Consider the following 18,807-nt stretch of genomic DNA (forward strand, 5'->3'; position numbering starts at 1 on the left):
CTTTACAATGGTGTGTTAGTTTCTGCTTTATAACAAAGTGACTCAGTTATACATATGTTCCCATATCTCTTCCCTCTTGCGTCTCCCTCCCTCCCACCCTCCCTATCCCACCCCTCTAGGTGGTCACAAACCACAAAGCTGATCTCCCTGTGCTATGCGGCTGCTTCCCACTAGCTATCTGTTTTACGTTTGATAGTGTATATATGTCCATGCCACTCTCTCACTTTGTCACAGCTTACCCCCCCCCCCACATATCCTCAAGTCCATTCTCTACAAGGTCTGTGTCTTTATTCCCGTCTCACCCCTAGGTTCTTCATGACATTTTTTTTTTCTTAGATTCCATATATATGTGTTAGCATATGGTATTTGTCTTTCTCTTTCTGACTTACTTCACTCTATATGACAGATTCTAGGTGCATCCACCTCACTACAAATAACTCAATTTCGTATCTTTTTATGGCTGAGTAACATTCCATTGAATATATGTGCCACATCTTCTTTATCCATTCATCCGATGATGGACACTTAGGTTGCTTCCATCTCTCCTGGCTATTGCAAATAGAGCTGCAATGAACATTTTGGTACATGACTCTTTTTGAATTATGGTTTTCTCAGGGTATATGCCCAGTAGTGGGATTGCTGGGTCATATGGTAGTTCTATTTGTAGTTTTTTAAGGAACCTCCATACTGTTCTCCATAGTGGCTGTACCAATTCACATTCCCACCAGCCGTGCAAGAGTGTTCCCTTTTCTCCACACCCTCTCCAGCATTTATTGTTTCTAGATTTTTTGATGATGGCCATTCTGACTGGTCTGAGATGATATCTCATTGTAGTTTTGATTTGCATTTCTCTAATGATTAATGATGTTGAGCATTCTTTCATGTGTTTGTTGGCAATCTGTATATTTTCTTTGGAGAAATGTCTATTTAGGTCTTCTGCCCATTTTGGGATTGGGTTGTTTGTTTTTTTGTTATTGAGCTGCATGAACTGCTTGTAAATTTCGGAAATTAATCCTCTGTCAGTTGCTTCATTTGCAAATATTTTCTCCCATTCTGAGGGTTGTCTTTTGGTCTTGTTTATGGTTTCCTTTGCTGTGCAAAAGCTTTGAAGTTTCATTAGGTCCCATTTGTTTATTTTTGTTTTTATTTCCATTACTCTAGGAGGTGGGTCAAAAAGAATCTTGCTGTGATTTATGTCATAGAGTGTTCTGCCTATGTTTTCCTCTAAGAGTTTGATAGTTTCCGGCCTTACATTGAGGTCTTTAATCCATTTTGAGCTTATTTTTGTGTATGGTGTTAGGGAGTGTTCTAATCTCATACTTTTACATGTAGCTGTCCAGTTTTCCCAGCACCACTTATTGAAGAGGCTGTCTTTTCTCCACTGTACATTCCTGCCTCCTTTATCAAAGATAAGGTGACCATATGTGCGTGGGTTTATCTCTGGGCTTTCTATCCTGTTCCATTGATCTATATTTCTGTTTTACTGCCAGTACCATATTGTCTTGATTACTGTAGCTTTGTAGTATAGTTTGAAGACAGGGAGCCTAATTCCTCCAGCTCCGTTTTTCATTGTCAAGATTGCTTTGGCTATTCAGGGTCTTCTGTGTTTTCATACAAATTGTGAAATTTTTTGTTCTAGTTCTGTGAAAAATGCCAGTGGTAGTTTGATAGGGATTGCATTGAAGCTGTAGATTGCTTTGGGTAGTAGAGTCATTTTCACAATGTTGATTCTTCCAATCCAAGAACATGGTATATCTCTCCATCTATTTGCATCATCTTTAATTTCTTTCATCAATGTCTTATAATTTTCTGCATACAGGTCTTTTGTCTCCTTAGGTAGGTTTATTCCTAGATATTTTATTCTTTTTGTTGCAATGGTAAATGGGAGTGTTTTCTTGATTTCACTTTCAGATTTTTCATCATTAGTATATAGGAATGCCAGAGATTTCTGTGCATTAATTTTGTATCCTGCTACTTTACCGAATTCATTGATTAGCTCTAGTAGTTTTCTGGTAGCATCTTTAGGATTCTCTATGTATAGTATCATGTCATCTGCAAACAGTGACAGCTTTACTTCTTCTTCTCCAATTTGGATTCCTTTTATTTCCTTTTCTTCACTGATTGCTGTGGCTAAAACTTCCAAAAACTATGTTGAATAAGAGTGGTGAGAGTGGGTAACCTTGTCTTGTTCCTGATCGTAGTGGAAATTCTTTCAGTTTTTCACCATTGAGGACGATGTTGGCTGTGGGTTTGTCATATATGGCCTTTATTATGTGGAGGAAAGTTCCCTCTATGCCTACTTTCTGCAGTGTTTTTATCATAAATGGGTGTTGAATTTTGTCGAAAGCTTTCTTTGCATCTATTGAGATGATCATATGGTTTTTCTCCTTCAATTTGTTAATATGGTGTATCACGTTGATTGATTTGCATATATTGAAGAATCCTTGCATTCCTGGAATAAACCCCGCTTGTTCATGGTGTATGATCCTTTTAATGTGCTGTTGGATTCTGTTTGCTAGCATTTTGTTGAGGATTTTTGCATCTACGTTCATCAGTGATATTGGCCTGTAGTTTTCTTTCTTTGTGACATCCTTGTCTGGTTTTGGTATCAGGGTGATGGTGTCCCCATAGAATGAGTTTGGGAGTGTTCCTCCCTCTGCTATATTTTGGAAGAGTTTGAGAAGGATAGGCGTTAGCTCTTCTCTAAATGTTTTTTTGGGGGTTCTTTTTGTTTTTTTTTTTTTTGCAATACGCAGGCCTCTCACTCTTGTGGCCTCTCCCATTGCGGAGCACGGGCTCCGGACGTGCAGGCTCAGCGGCCATGGCTCACGGGCCTAGCCGCTCCGCGGCATATGGGATCTTCCCGGATCGGGGCACAAACCCGTGTCCCCTGCATCGGCAGGCGGACTCTCAACCACTGCGCCACCAGGGAAGCCCTTCTCTAAATGTTTGATAGAATTCACCTGTGAAGCCATCCTGTCCTGCGCTTTTTGTTTGTTGGAAGATTTGTAATCACAGTTTCAATTTCAGTGCTTGTGATTGGTCTGTTCATATTTTCTATTTCTTCCTGATTCAGTCTTGGCAGGTTGTGCATTTCTAAGAATTTGTCCATTTCTTCCAGGTTGTCCATTTCATTGGCATAGAGTTGCTTGTAGTAATCTCTCATGATCTTTTGTATTTCTGCAGTGTCAGTTGTTACTTCTCCTTTTTCATTTCTAATTCTATTGATTTGAGTCTTCTCCCTTTTTTTCTTGGTGAATCTGGCTAATGGTTTATCAATTTTGTTTATCTTCTCAAAGAACCAGCTTTTAGTTTTATTGATCTTTGCTATCATTTCCTTCATTTCTTTTTCATTTATTTCTGATCTGATTTTTATGATTTCTTTCCTTCTGTTAACTTTGGGGTTTTTTGGTTCTTCTTTCTCTAATTGCTTTAGGTGCAAAGTCAGGTTGTTTATTCGAGGTGTTTCCTGTTTCTTAAGGTAGGATTGTATTGCTATAAACTTCCCTCTTAGTACTGCTTTTGCTGCATCCCATAGGTTTTGGGTCGTCGTGTCTTCATTGTCATTTGTTTCTAGGTATTTTTTTGATTTCCTCTTTGATTTCTTCAGTGATCACTTCGTTATTAAGTAGTGTATTGTTTAGCCTTCATGTGTTTGTGTTTTTTACATATCTTTTCCTGTAATTGATATCGAGTCTCATAGCGTTGTGGTTGGAAAAGATGATTGATGCAATTTCAATTTTCTTAAATTTACCAAGGCTTGATTTGTGACCCAAGATATGATGTATCCTGGAGAATGTTCCATGAGCACTTGAGAAAAATGTGTATTCTGTTGTTTTTGGATGGAATGTACTATAAATATCAATTAAGTCCATCTTGTTTAAGGTATCATTTAAAGCTTGTGTTTCCTTATTTATTTTCATTTTGGATGATCTGTCCATTGGTGAAAGTGGGGTGTTAAAGTCCCCTACTATGAATGTGGTACTGTCGATTTCCCCTTTTATGGCTATTAGTATTTGCCTTATGTATTGAGGTGCTCCTATGTTGGGTGCATAAATATTTACAATTGTTATATCTTCTTCTTGATCGATCCCTTGATGATTATGTAGTGTCCTTCTTTGTCTCTTGTAATAGTCTTTATTTTAAAGTCTATTTTGTCTGATATGAGAATTGCTACTCCAGCTTTCTTTTGGTTTCCATTTGCATGGAATATCTTTTTCCATGCCCTCACTTTCAGTCTGTATGTGTCCCTAGGTCTGAAGTGGGTCTTTTGTAGACTGCATATATATGGGTGTTGTTTTTGTATCCATTCAGCCAGTCTGTGTCTTTTGGTGGGAGCATTTAATCCATTTACATTTAAGGTAATTATCGATATGCATGTTCCTGTTCCCATTTTCTTAATTGTTTTGGGTTTGTTATTGTAGGTCTTTTCCTTCTCTTGTGTTTCTTGCCTAGAGAATTTCCTTAACATTTGTTGTAAAGCTGGTTTGGTGGTGCTGAACTCTCTCAGCTTTTGCTTGTCAGTAAAGGTTTTAATTTGTCCATCAAATCTGAATGAGATCCTTGCTGGGTGGAGTAATCTTGGTTGTAGGTTTCTCTCCTTCATCACTTTAAATATGTCCTGCCACTCCCTTCTGGCTTGCAGAGTTTCTGCTGAAAGATCAGCTGTTAATCTTATGGGGATTCCATTGTGTGTTACTTGTTGTTTTTCACTTGCTGATTTTAATATGTTTTCTTTGTATTTAATTTTTGACAGTTTGATTAGTATGTGTCGTGGCGTGTTTCTCCTTCGATTTATCCTGTATGGGACTCTCTATGCTTCCTGGACTTGATTAACTATTTCCTTTCCCATATTAGGGAAGTTTTCAAGTATAATCTCTTCAAATATTTTCTCAGTCCCTTTCTTTTTCTCTTCTTCTTCTGAGACCCCTATAATTCGAATGTTGGTGCATTTAATGTTGTCCCAGAGGTCTCTGAGACTGTCCTCAGCTCTTTTCATTCTGTTTTCTTTATTCTACTCTGCAGTAGTTATTTCCACTGTTTTATCTTCCAGGTCACTTATCCGTTCTTCTGCCTCAGTTATTCTGCTATTGATCCCTTCTTGAATATTTTTAATTTCATTTATTGTGTTGTTCATCATTGCTTGTTTCCTCTTTAGTTCTTCTTAGTCCTTGTTAAATGTTTCTTTCATTTTCTCTATTCTGTTTCCAAGATTTTGGATCATCTTTACTATCATTATTCTGAATTCTGCCTATTTCCTCTTCATTTGTTAGGTCTGGTGGGTTTTTATCTTGCTCCTTCATCTGCTGTGTGTTTTTCTGTCTTCTCATTTTGCTTATCTTACTGTGTTTGGGTGTCTCCTTTTTGTAGGCTGCAGGTTTGTGGTTCCCGTTGTGTTTGGTGTCTGTCCCCAGTGGCTAAAGTTGGTTCAGTGGGTTGTGTAGGCTTCCTGGTGGAGGGGACCTAGTGCCTGTGTTCTGGTGGATGAGGCTGGATCTTGTCTTTCTGGTGGGCAGGTCCCCATCTGGTGGTGTGTTTTGGGGTGTCTGTGGCTTTATTATGATTTTAGGCAGCCTCTCTGCTAATGGGTGGGGTTGTGTTCCTGTCTTGCTGGTTGTTTGGCATAGGGTGTCCAGCACTGTAGCTTGCTGGTCGTTGAGTAAAGCTGGGTGTTCGTTTTGAGATGGAGATATCTGGGATATTTTTGCCGTTTGATACTACGTGGAGCTGGGAGGTCTCTTGTAGACCAGTGTCCTGAAGTTGGCTCTCCCACCTCAGAGGCACAGCACTGACTCCTGGCTGCAGCACCAAGAGCCTTTCATCCACATGGCTCAGAGTAAAAGGGAGAAAAAGTAGAAAGAAAGAAAGAGAGAGAGGAAGGGAGGGAGGAAGGAAGAAAGAAAGAAAGAGGCTAAAATAAAATAAGAAAATAAAAGTTATTAAAATAAAAACTAATTATTGAGAAAAAAATTTTTTTAGTAAAACAAAAAAAACGGACAGACAGAACCCTAGGACAAATGGTGAAAGCAAAGCTGTACAGACAAAATCTCACACAGAAGCATACACATACACACAAAAAGAGGAAAAGGGGAAAAAATAATAAATCTTGCTCTCAAAGTCCACCTCCTCAATTTGGGATGATTCGTTGTTTATTCAGGTATTCCACAGATGCAGGGTACATCAAGTTGTTTGTGGAGCTTTAATCCGCTGCTTCTGAGGCTCCTGGGAGAGATTTCCCTTTCTCTTTGTTCTCAGAGCTTCCGGGGCTCAGCTTTGGATTGGGCCCCGCCTCTGCGTGTAGGTCGCCGGAGGGCGTCTGTTCTTCGTTGAGACAGGACGGGGTTAAAGGAGCAGCTGCTGCTTCGGGGACTCTGCTCACTCAGGCGGGGGGGGGGGGAGGGAGGCGTATGGAGTGCGGGGCGAGCCTGCAGCAGCAGAGGCCGGCATGACGTTGCACCAGCCTGAGGCGCGGCGTGCTGCGTTCTCCCGGGGAAGTTGTCCCTGCATCACGGGACCCTGGCAGTGGCGGGCTGCACAGGCTCCCGGAAGGGGGGTGTGGATAGTGACTTGTTCTCGCACACAGGCTTCTTGGCGGCGGCAGCAGCAGCTTTAGCGTCCCATGCCCGTCTCTGGGGTCCGCGCTGTTAGTAGCCGCGGCTCGCGCCCATCTCTGGAGCTCCTTTAAGCAGCGCTTTTAATCCCCTCTCCTCGCGCCCCAGGAAACAAAGAGGGAAGAAAAAGTCTCTTGCGTCTTTGGCAGGTCCAAACTTTTCCCCGGACTCCCTCCCAGGTAGCCTAGCTGTGGCGCACTAACCTCTTCAGGCTATGTTCATTCCGCCAGTCCTCTCCCTGGGCTCGACCGATGCCCAAGCCTTAGCCCCCAGCCCCGCCCGCCCCGACGGGTGAGCAGACCAGCCTCTCGGGCTGCTGAGTGCTGGTCGGCACCGATCCTCTGTGCGGGAATCTCTCCGCTTTGGCTTCCACACCCCTGTTGCTGTGCTCTCCTCCACGGCTCTGAAGCTTCCCCCCTCCGCCGCCCGCAGTCTCTGCCTGCGAAGGGGCTTCCTAGTGTGTGGAAACCTTTCCTCCTTCACTGCTCCCTCCCACTGGTGCAGGTCCCGTCCCTATTCTTTTGTTTCTGTTTTTCCTTTTTTCTTTTGCCCTACCCAGGTACGTGGGGAGTTTCTTGCCTTTTGGGAGGTCTGAGGTCTTCTGCCAGCGTTCAGTGGGTGTTCTGTAGGAGTTGTTCCAGTAATTCTTTCATGTGGTATTTACATCAGGAAATCTTGTTTCCACCTCTACCTCTTTACATCCAGTTTCCCTTGTACCTTTTAGGTAACTATTTTTATTTGGGTGGGTGTGTGTGTTTTCTGGGTTTCTTCATGTAGCAAGAAGAAAATAGAAAGATATATTCTTATTTCTCCACTCCTCTTCATACACACAAGGTATCATACTGTATATATCATTCTGTATTTTGCTTTTAGTGTTTATGTAGGCTATCCTGGAAATTTTCCATTTCCACGTATAGCATGCTTAAGTATTCTTTTTTATAGCTATAGATTCCATTGTATAGATGTACTATAGTTTACCAGTTAAATTATGGTATACCAAAAGTAGGCTTCCTTGATCAAAGAGAAATTTACATTTGTAATTTTGATAAGAAACTTTCAAATTTTGCTTCACAGGTTTTGCTTAGTCTTGCACTGTTATCAGCAGTGTATGAGATGCCTGTTTACCATAGCCTCATCAACAGAGTATGTTGTCAAACTTTTGTATTTTTGCCAATGTGATAAATGAAAGATATTTTGGCAAGTTTGAGTTTGCTTTTCTCTGAGGTTGAACACCTTTTCATAAGTTACAAGGCCGTTTATATTTTGTTTTCCTGAACTGTCTTTCATGTCCTTTGCCCGTTGATCGTGATCTCGATTTTTCAGGAGCTCTTTATATACCATGAAGATTATATGCCTCTTATATAAGTTGCAAATATTTTTTTCCCAGTTTGCATTTGTCTTTTGACTTTGCTTATATAGTCATCCCTCAGTATCTACAGGGGATTGGTTCCAGGACCCCCTAAGGATACCAAAATCCTTAGATGCTCAAGTGCCTTATATAAAATGGCATAGTATTTGCATATAACCTATGCACATACTCCTGTATACTTTAAATCATCTCTAGGTTACTTATAGTAGGAAAATTTAAGTTTTGCTTTTTTGGAACTTTCTGGAATTTTTTTCTGAATATTTTTGATCCTCAGTTGGTTGAATCCACGGATGTGGCACCCACGATACGGAGGGCTGACTGTAGTATGTTGTGTGTGTTTTGCCATCTAAAAAGTTCTTAGTTATATGTAGGTGAATTTAACATTTTTCTTTTATGGCTTCCAGACTTTGCATCATAGATTTATAAGGCTTCTTCACTTGAGGTTATAAAGGAGCTTGCCGTGTGTTTCTTTCAGTTCTTTTATGGTTTGTCCCCTCCTTCCTTCAACATTTAAATATTTGATCCTTTTGGAATTTACCCTAGTGTACAGTATGTAGTATGGGTGAACCTTTTTTTCCTAGATTGGTTCCAGTAGTTCCAACATCAGTTATTTAAAAGTTCATCTTTATCCTGTTTCAGATGCTGCCTTTATTTTATTTTGATTTTCTTTATGTGTTGGAGTCTGCTTTGGTCTTTCTGTTTTATTCTGTTGGTGTGTCAGTCTGTTGAACAGGTATCATGAAGGAACAGAAATCAGCCTACAGAAGTGAATGAAGGACTGATAGGTGACTTTCCCTTGGTGATAAGAGTGGAAAACCAAATTTTTGCCTACTGATGAAACATATATACACCTTGGAATCAACCTGTTCAGAGAAGCATAAGGGAGCATAGCTATATTAGAAGATGGCATTACAGGAGTGCATGAGGGGAATTACCAAAGGAACTGAAAGGTTGATAGCCCCAACCCATTGATGACCTCGTATGCCATATTAAGGAATTTGAATTTTGTCCTATAAATAACTGGAAAATTTTGAGAAGACTAATGAAATGTAAGGTTATACCTTAGAATGGGATTCTAAATCTGAGTTCAGTGGACTCCTCAGCAGTCCATAATGGGCTTGAAATTTTATGTTCCAGAGAGAGTATCTAAGGCTTTCATCAGGTTCTCAGAAGTATTTGACACGCACACATGTTAAGAATACCTTCTTTAGAAAGATTTCACTGATAACATGGGGATAGGATAGATTGGATGGGGTTTAAAACTAAAGATAGGGTTGTCAATCAAGAAGTTTTTGGTTTAGAGTAGGCAGAATATGAGTTGCAGAGGGAAAAAGTAAGCTTTCCCTTCTGTTCATTATTTCTGGAAGGTATGGCCAGTTCTCACGATTTGCAATAGTTATGTTCTGTACATTCCCTGCAAACACTGAATTAGTGAATACTGAACCATTGCTCCTAGGAGAAATGCATGATTACTGTTATAAATGAGCCAAAGATGGCCTCTGTATATTGGCCCCTAGAATGGACTGGGGTCCATTAGCTTAAAAGTCACCTGGCACTTGTCTACAGTATGAGAGCTAGAAAAAGAAGGCAGTGTCACCTTGATTAACCTCAGCTGGGAAAGTATGCCTTGAGCAACTCAAATTTTTCAGCCTCTGTGCATGTCTGCAAAAGCACTGCAAGTATTGATTTTGGGGTTACAAATAAATTTTAGCAAACAAACAAATTTGCAAATGCAGAGTCTATGAATAAAGAGGATCAACTGTACCAATCCAGTCTCTTGAATATTTCCAATGATGAACCTACTCCCTCATGGTAAACTTTTCCCTTGCTGGATAGTTTTAACGGTTATATTGAGCTAAAATCTGCCTCCTGTGTTTTCTAATCTTAGGTTCTAATTTGGCTTTCTCGATTGTTCCCCTTCAATATACTGTTTAGATTCAGCTGTCTTATATTCATTTTTACTCCATTTTTCCCCCTCTAGCATAAGTTTCCCAATTTCTTTGGAAACCTTTGGTTTGCTGAGTACTTTAGTGATTTAAAAGAATGAAACCTTTAATTTTGTTATTAACATTTCCTCTGTCTGCACTCCCCTCCCCCCATAAAGACTGACCAACCTGAACTCCCATTGCTTCACTTTAGTCTACACTGTGTTTGTCAGTCCTTTTTCAGTTTTAAATTATTCGGATTAATATCTGGGGAGATGGGTCGCTGGCAGAAAAGGCCAGGATAGAGATAACTTCAAATATACAGAAAGATTCTTATCTCTATTTTCAGTGCCTCTTTTCTCCCCGCTCCTAATGTCATCTCTACTTCTCCTTAGGTTAGCTTCATTCTGTAGCCAGGTTTTCTGAGTGTACTAGGGAAGATGGCCATTAGGGACTCCAGATTTCTATCCTTTTGGAACACTTTAACTACAGTAGAAACAGAAACTTCTCTCAACCAGTGTCCATCTGTCACTTAAGGAAAGAACTCTGGTGCTGTTTGGGTCATATATCTAGCCCTGGATTAGGGATATGGGAAACTGATTAGCCGGCTTATGTCATGTGTAGCCAGAAAAGTAGTGACCCTTGTGATTGATGGCCTCTCCAGAACCATGTGGTTTTTAGGGAGGGGTGGATTCCCAGAGGAAATAGGAGTGCCAAACAACTAAACAGCAGATATCAACTATACACATTAAGACAGGTATTTTCTTCTGCTATGTTTAGGATCAGTAAGACATCTCTTAGGGACCATCATTATGATTGAAGGATTAAGAGTTTTCAGCTTTGAACAATGTTGGATCCAAATTGATTTTGCTTTAAATGTTGACATCTATTATTTCTCAGCAGTGAGCACATAAGGATCTGTAGTATTTTCTGTTCTTTTATATGTTTAAGATATTTTGTAATTTTAATAAAAAAATAAAAATTAATTTTGCTTTAAGTTGGTGAGTAATAATAGATACTTGAGTCATAATTTCCCATTAATATTAAGTTAGTGAAATAATTTTCTGACACAGTAATCCATATGACATTTTAAAGGTGTTATAAAGGTAAATTATTGGTTTTTTTCAATGATGTGGAAAATATATAATTTATTTCCTTTACCTCATATCATATGTTTATGATACCATAGGTACCTGCAAGGTGTGGAGTTACAGTCCGGGACAGCCTAAAGAAAGCACTGATGATGAGAGGTCTAATCCCAGAGTGCTGTGCTGTTTACAGAATTCAGGATGGGTATGGTTTGTATGTGATGTGAAACTTTGTTTAAAAAAGGAAAAAAAAACCTCAGACATGAAATTTTGGGGTTTTCTGTAAGATCTTTACCCAGACCTAGGGTATTGAAAATCAGCTTCAGGAAAAAAATATTAATACTAAGTTAATTAGCCTAAAGAAATCTTGTAGGCCCTTTGAGGAGTTAACATTAGATAATTTCTTGTGATGATAGTGTTTGTTTCTCTGATCAAATGACTTTGTTTAGAGTTTGAGATTCTTAAAATTTTTGAACTATTTTTTTATGTGTCTTATTTGAATAATGGACTCTTTCCCAGTCCTTTATTTTTAATATAAACTCATAGTTTCACAAAAGACTTACCAAAATTAACATTTTATATTGAATTATTTTTCAGAAAGCATCTAAAATTTTGCCATGAGCCCCCCAACCCCAATTTTGAGTCCTGTTTTTTTAAAACAAAAAAAAAGTCTCCTTTTTGGGGCATATTGTCCCTTGAGTACTCTTTTTCTTTGAATGGGTACGTAAATCTGTACCTGTGATTTCTTTTTTTTTTTGGACCCCAGGAACAATCCATTTTCTGCTGTTGTAGGTCTTTTCTGGAGCTGACTTGAAGAAAAGAGTACATCTCTTTACCCTGCTGTTTGTCCAAGAGTGATACATTTATTTGGGGTAAACTTAAAAATTAATTTATTGCCATTTAAATTTCTAACGATGGAAGACCAGGGAGCCAAAACTCCCTCACCATTACTAGCCCCTCAATAACCAATTTTCATATCTTCAGCATGAGGTTTATGAAGATCTTTAGGTATGATAACCAAGAAAGGATGTGTCTACACTTTTCAGAGAGAAGAAACCAATTGGCTGGGACACTGATATTTCCTGGCTTACTGGAGAGGAATTGCATGTAGAAGTGTTGGAGAATGTTCCACTTACAACACACAACTTTGTATGTACTTTTATATTTTTTTTAATGTCAAAAATCTTCAAGTTCTTGTGAATGAATTTTTATGTAGAGAATATGAAGTATGGATGAATAATTTTGACATTGATATTTTACCTAAGTTGAAAATCAGTTCTGTTATTTAAAAAACAACACATATTTAAAGAGTTTTGTTTTAATCATTATACTTTATTTTTAATTTAAAAAGTAATAACATATGTATGTATATAATTGACTTTGTTGTACACCTGAAACTAACACAACATTGTAAATCAACTATATTTCAATTAAAAAAATTCAAAAAAAAAGTAATAGATACTCATTATTGAAAGAAAACTCTTAAAAATTTGAGTGGTACGAAAGTATATCAAGTAAAAACGTGAAAGTACCCTACCAGAGGTAAACAGTTGTTAATTGATTATTGTGTATTCTTCCAAAGTCTTTCTATATATAAAACATGTGTCTGTGAACCCAAAGTTTTCTCCTTTCTTTTTTTTCTCCCTTCCCTTTCCTTCATTATTTTCCATTTTTTCCTTTTATTAAAACTAAAAAATGGAATCATGTTTTGTATGATATTCTTCTTTTTTTTTTTTTTTTAAGTTAAACGAAGCATCATGGGCATCTTTCCATGTCAGTACACCTAGCTTTATAATGATTGCATAATAGTCCATAAGAATATAAATTCAGTATATTTAACCATCCCTCTTAACAGACATTTAAGTTTTTAAGAAATCTGTTACATATATGGTAAATAGACTCTTTCTGCATACATCTTGACACACTTGTGTAAATGTTTCTGAAAGATAGACTAATGGAAGTGGAATAGCTTTCCTTGAGGACTGAAGAAAGATAGATGTTAAAGCTCTCCTTCAATACTTCTCCCTTTATCTGGTTTTGCATTTGCCAGAACCTAGCCTAAGCTAAGTGTCACCAGCATGAGGCCTGGAACAGTGGAACCTCTCTACCTCAGAGATAAGGTAGAGGGTACAGTTCCAGAGCTTGAGAACCTTGTCCTCTAAAAGAGTAGGCAGGAGCCAAGATTAGAGTGATCTATAAGGCAGGAATGCACTTCTTACTTTTCTATATATGGACTTTGGACCACAGTTTAGTTTTCTAGATGGATAGTTATTGCTACCCTTTTGGCATCAAGTGTTTTCCCTTGTGCCTTGTTGATTAGTACAGCTGGGCTCTTTCGATTTCCTGGGGGGTGTTAGTGTTTTGGAGGCTCCATTAGCGGTGAATAATGAGATCAGGTTTGTGCTTCAATAGATAAGGTATCTTTTGGACGAGTGTAAGATACACCTGATGCCAATCAGATTTACTATGTGGCAGATAGTTTTATAATGGTGAGATAAGGAGTTCACTACTATTGACTTTTTTTTTAAACCTGGAGAATTTTGAGAGGATAAATCTTAAGATTTTTTATTTAAGTTTTTAGGAATTAAAAATAAGTACTCTTATTCTTCTTAATTAGAAATTGGATATGAGGAGGTAAAAGAAGATCTAAGTTACTAACCTTAAGCAGTGCAGGAAGGTCCTTGCCACAAGAGGGTAATGAAAGCAAACTGCAGGTTAGTTGCAGAGTATGGAAATCTTCACAACACAGTTGGAGAGCTGCCAGTTACTATTTGTTGAGATCTTTTCATTTGCCAGTATTTTGTCTGATCTGAAGATATAACAATTAATAAGAAAACAGTATCCCTGCCTTAGAGTAGAGAGAGACAGATCATTTAATTAAAAATTTTCATAAGCACTCTTAATTACTGTGTATGTTTAAAGTGCTATAGATACACAGAGTAGAGATTCCTAACCTGGCCTTTGAGGAGTCAGGAAGTTTTCCCAAAGGAAGAAATACGAAAGCTGTGGCCTGATGGATGAGGGAAGAGTACTCTGGACAGGGACTTCCCAGGTGGCGCAGTGGTTAAGAATCTGCCTGCCAATACAGGGGACACGGGTTTGAGCCCTGGTCCGGGAAGATCCCACATGCTGCGGAGCAGCTAAGCCCGTGCACAACTACTGAGCCTGTGCTCTTGAGCCCGCACTCTGCAGCAAGAGAAGCCTGCGCACTGCAACGAAGAGTAACCCCCGCTCGCCACAACTAGAGAAAGCTCATGTGCAGCAACGAAGACCCAAAACAGCCATAAATAAATAAATAAATATTTTTAAAAACCACAAGAGTACTCTAGACAGAGGGAACAGCAAGAAAGCATGTTACCTTTTCAGTTTTGAAAGAAGTTCAGAATGGATGATGCAAAGTTGGAGAGGGGGCTGTTAGAGTGTAGTGTGTATATGGGTGGAGTAAGCTTATGAGAGTCCTTGTAAGCTATGTTAAAGATTCAGACTTTTCCCTAAAATCATTGGAAATTTAATGATTTTAATAGGCAGGGCAGCAGTGTGATTAGATTTGTGTTTTGGAATGATTGCTCTTAGTGTCATAGAGAGGCAAGACTAAGCCTGTGTTCTGCTTAGAAAGGGAAAGAAATCCTCTCTCTGCTTCTCTGGGCTGGTTTTTGTTGACTACTGGAGGAAGGCTGATTATGCCTCCTGGTTTCATAGTCTGTTATAAAAGCGATTCCTTCAGTATATACGTGCATCCCAGGAATCCTTGGGAACTGACAGGGGGCAGGGAAGGTAGAGAAACAAGATTAAAAACAGATGCTATGTGTCCAGACCTTCCCATTTTCTATAGGCACTAAAGTTAATGTCTTCCCTCAGCCCCACACCTTACAAATTAATGCGTGCAAATTACCTGTTCTATGGCCCCCACGAGTTTACCATCCATGTCTTGAATTCCAAAATAAGCATAATTTGTGGCCCAAAAGAAAAGGTATACCTTCCTGTACCCACCTTTATTGACAAAGGTATATTCACAGATAGAGGTATATGTCAGTTACTCAATTTATGCTCAAATGCATACCCACATTTTCTCCTGCTCAGGTGTTTTTCGCTCCTTTCTGCTTTCCTCCCTCCTGCCCTCCTTCCTTTTCTCTCTTTTTTCCCCCTTCCTTTACATACAGAAACAACCAGTTACACATAGTTTTCACATATAAGTCAGTGACAGGAAGAAAGACTGCAACTGAGTAGATTAAAGAAGGAAGAGAAATTAGGGCTTCATGAAAGTCTGCAGATTATTAGGCGATTGAGAGTATGAGTAGTTAGCAAAAAGGATAAAGTGACTATAAAATGCTGATTCCTGTGAATACATTTTGTATTTTTCTGTGCTCTAATTTCCAGAGATTATGCTAGCAATATAAAAAGATGCTTGCTTTAGTAAATAGTAGACACATAAATATTAAAGATTTTCTAATTGCTTTTATATCCAGAGACAAATGGAAAAGGAACAAAGCTAAAAACAGTCAGTTGCTTTTTTATATCCCCTAGAAAGTGATACATAGACAAAAAGGTGAAGAAAACAAGAGCTACTCTTAAAACTATCTAAATGTTCTCAAAAAGCCAGAATGAATGATGTGCCAAGATATCATTTTCTTGATGAAGTATTATTTTTAATAACATTTTATCATGTTAAATATGTGTTTATTGAAAAGAGTTTGATAAAGTGGGTGTTGAAATCAATTTAATGGATCATGAAAAGCATTTACATGCAGTAGAATGGATTAGAAAATTCTGATATGCATTATGTATAGTTAGGGTAATATTATTATATGAATACAGGTGTGTCCTGGATCATGATGTGTTTTTCTTACTATTGTAATGTGTGATTAATGCTGTCTGAAAAACTGAGATGAATTGAGAATATACAGCAAAGAACAAAAGACAAAATAGAGTCACCCATGCTCTCGTCACTCTCAAATAGCCATTGTTAACATTTTGTTATTTGTTTATCCTTTTTATGTTTTCTGCTTCTTATATATACAAACCAAACAGTTTTAAACAATTTCTGGTTTTGTTCGTTATCAAGATAGAGCTTCTCTGGCACAGTTCTGTTTATGTGACCCATGTTTGGCTTCTGACATGGAGTTCTTACACGTTGCCTTTTAAGTTTCACACAGAGGAATGTTCACAGATACATTTAGGTCTTCTAATCCTCTAACAAACTGATAGTTTGTTAAAAGTAGTTCTTACCTTCTTTTAGGTGATTTTCCTTTTCCTTGTCCTAAGTTAGCAAGTTCAGGTAGGGTTGATCTGATTTTCATATAATTATAAACTAGTTTTTTCGTTTATAAATTCTTTTTTACATTTTAATCAAAGTATATTACATTTTAATCAAATGTATATAGTTTTTAAGATAGTGCAGACGGGTTTACAAAAAAAATCACCTGTTGCCCTATCCCTTGTTAGCCTCTAATGCCACTCTCCAGAGGAAATCATTCTTTTTTTTTTTTTTTATTAGGTCCCACTTGTTTATTTTTGTTTTTATTTCCATTACTCTAGGAGGTGGATCAAAAAAGATATTGCTGTGATTTATGTCAAAGAGTGTTCTTCCTGTTTTTCCTCTACGAGTTTTATAGTGTCCAGTCTTACATTTAGGTCTCTAATCCATTTTGAGTTTATTTTTGTGTATGATGTTAGGGAGTGTTCTGACTTCATTCTTTTACATGTAGCTGTCCAGTTTTCCCAGCACCACTTATTGAAGAGACTGTCTTTTCTCCATTGTATATCCTTGCCTCCTTTGTCATAGATTAGTTGACCGTAGGTGCGTGGGTTTATCTCTGGGCTTTCTATCCTATTCCACTGATCTATATTTCTGTTTTTGTGCCAGTACCGTGTTGTCTTGATTACTGTAGCTTTGTAGTATAGTCTGAAGTCAGGGAGTCTCATTCCTCCAGCTCCATTTTTTCCCTCAAAACCGCTTTGGCTATTCAGGGTCTTTTGTGTCTCCATACAAATTTTAATATTTTTTGTTCTAGTTCTGTAAAAAATGCCATTGGTAATTTGATAGGGATTACATTGAATCTGTAGATTGCTTTGGGTAGTATAGTCATTTTCACAATATTGATTCTTCCAGTCCAAGAACATGGTGTATCTCTCCATCTGTTGGTATCATCTTTAATTTCTTTCATGAGTGTCTTATAGTTTTCTGCATACAGGTCTTTTGTCTCCCTGGGTAGGGTTATTCTTAGGTATTTTATTCTTTTTGTTGCAATGGTAAATGGAAGAGTTTCCTTAATTTCTCTTTCAGATTTTTCATCATTAGTGTACAGGAATGCAAGAGATTTCTGTACATTAATTTTGTATCCTGCAACTTTACCAAATTCATTGAATAGCTGTATAAGTTTTCTGATGGCATCTTTAGGATTCTCTATGTATAGTATCATGTCATCTGCAAACAGTGACAGTTTTACTTCTTCTTTTCCAATTTGTATTCCTTTTATTTCTTTTTTTTCTCTGATTGCCGTGGCTAGGACTTCCAAAACTATGCTGAATAATAGTGGTGAGAGTGGACATCCTTGTCTTGTTCCTGATCTTAGTGGAAATGCTTTCAGTTTTTCACCATTGAGAATGATGTTTGCTGTGGGTTTGTGGTATATGGCCTTTATTACGTTGAGGTAGGTTCCCTCTATGCCCACTTTCTGGAGAGTTTTTATCATAAACGGGTGTTGAATTTTGTCAAAAGCTTTTTCTGCATCTAATGAGATGATCATATGGTTTTTATTCTTCAATTTGTTAATATGGTGTATCACATTGATTGATTTGCATATATTGAAGAATCCTTGCATCCCTGGGATAAATCCCACTTGATCATGGTATATGATCCTTTTAATGTGTTGTTGGGTTCTGTTTGCTAGTATTTGTTGAGGATTTTTGCATCTATATTCATCAGTGATATTGGTCTGTAATTTTCTTTTTTTGTAGTATCTTTGTCTGGTTTTGGTATCAGGGTGATAGTGGCCTCATAGAATGAGTTTGGGAGTATTCCTTTGCAGTTTTTTGGAAGAGTTTGAGAAGGATGGGTGTTAGCTCTTCTCTAAATGTTTGATAGAATTCACCTGTGAAGCCATCTGGTCCTGGGCTTCTGTTTGTTGGAAGATTTTTAATCACAGTTTCAATTTCATTACTTGTGATTGGTCTGTTCATATTTTCTATTTCTTCCTGGTTCAGTCTTGGAAGGTTGGAAGGTTATACCTTTCTAAGAATTTGTCCATTTCTTCCAGGTCGTCCATTTTAATGGCATAGCGTTGCTTGTAGTAGTCTCTTAGGATGCTTGGTATTTCTGCGGTGTCTGCTGTAACTTCTTTTTCATTTCTAATTTTATTGATTTGAGTCCTCTCCCTCTTTTTCTTGAAGAGTCTGGCTAATGGTTTATCAGTTTTGTTTATCTTCTCAAAGAACCAGCTTTTAGTTTTATTGATCTTTGCTATTGTTTTCTTTGTTTCTGTTTCATCTATTTCTGCTCTGACCTTTATGATTTCTTTCCTTCTGCTAACTTTGGGTTTTGTTTGTTCTTCTTTCTCTAGTTCCTTTAGGTGTAAGGTTAGATTGTTTATTTGAGATTTTTCTTGTTTCTTGAGGTAGACTTGTATAACTGTAAACTTCCCTCTTAGAACTGCTTTTGCTGCATCCCATAGGTTTTGGATTGTCGTGTTTTCATTGTCATTTGTCTCTAGGTATTTTTGGATTTCCTCTTGGATTTCTTCAGTGATCTCTTGGTTATTTAGTAACGTATAGTTTAGCCTCCATGTGTTTGTGTTTTTTACTTTTTTTTCCCTGTA

At 38.0% G+C, this 18,807-nt stretch overlaps 1 protein-coding gene across 3 annotated transcripts in view; it reads left to right on the forward strand.

Annotated features, from left to right (window-relative positions):
• BRAF (B-Raf proto-oncogene, serine/threonine kinase) overlaps positions 1-18,807 on the forward strand; it is a 161,485-nt gene that overhangs the window by 75,528 nt on the left and 67,150 nt on the right. For all 3 annotated transcript variants that reach the window (XM_060305225.1, XM_030854010.2, XM_060305226.1), the window contains 2 exons: positions 11,095-11,198; positions 12,040-12,142. In XM_060305225.1, coding sequence (XP_060161208.1) covers positions 11,095-11,198; positions 12,040-12,142 — 207 coding nt within the window. The remainder of the gene's footprint in view (positions 1-11,094; positions 11,199-12,039; positions 12,143-18,807) is intronic.

Source organism: Globicephala melas, chromosome 9 (assembly GCF_963455315.2).
Source record: "Globicephala melas chromosome 9, mGloMel1.2, whole genome shotgun sequence".
In the NCBI taxonomy this organism is placed as follows: Eukaryota; Metazoa; Chordata; class Mammalia; order Artiodactyla; family Delphinidae; genus Globicephala; species Globicephala melas.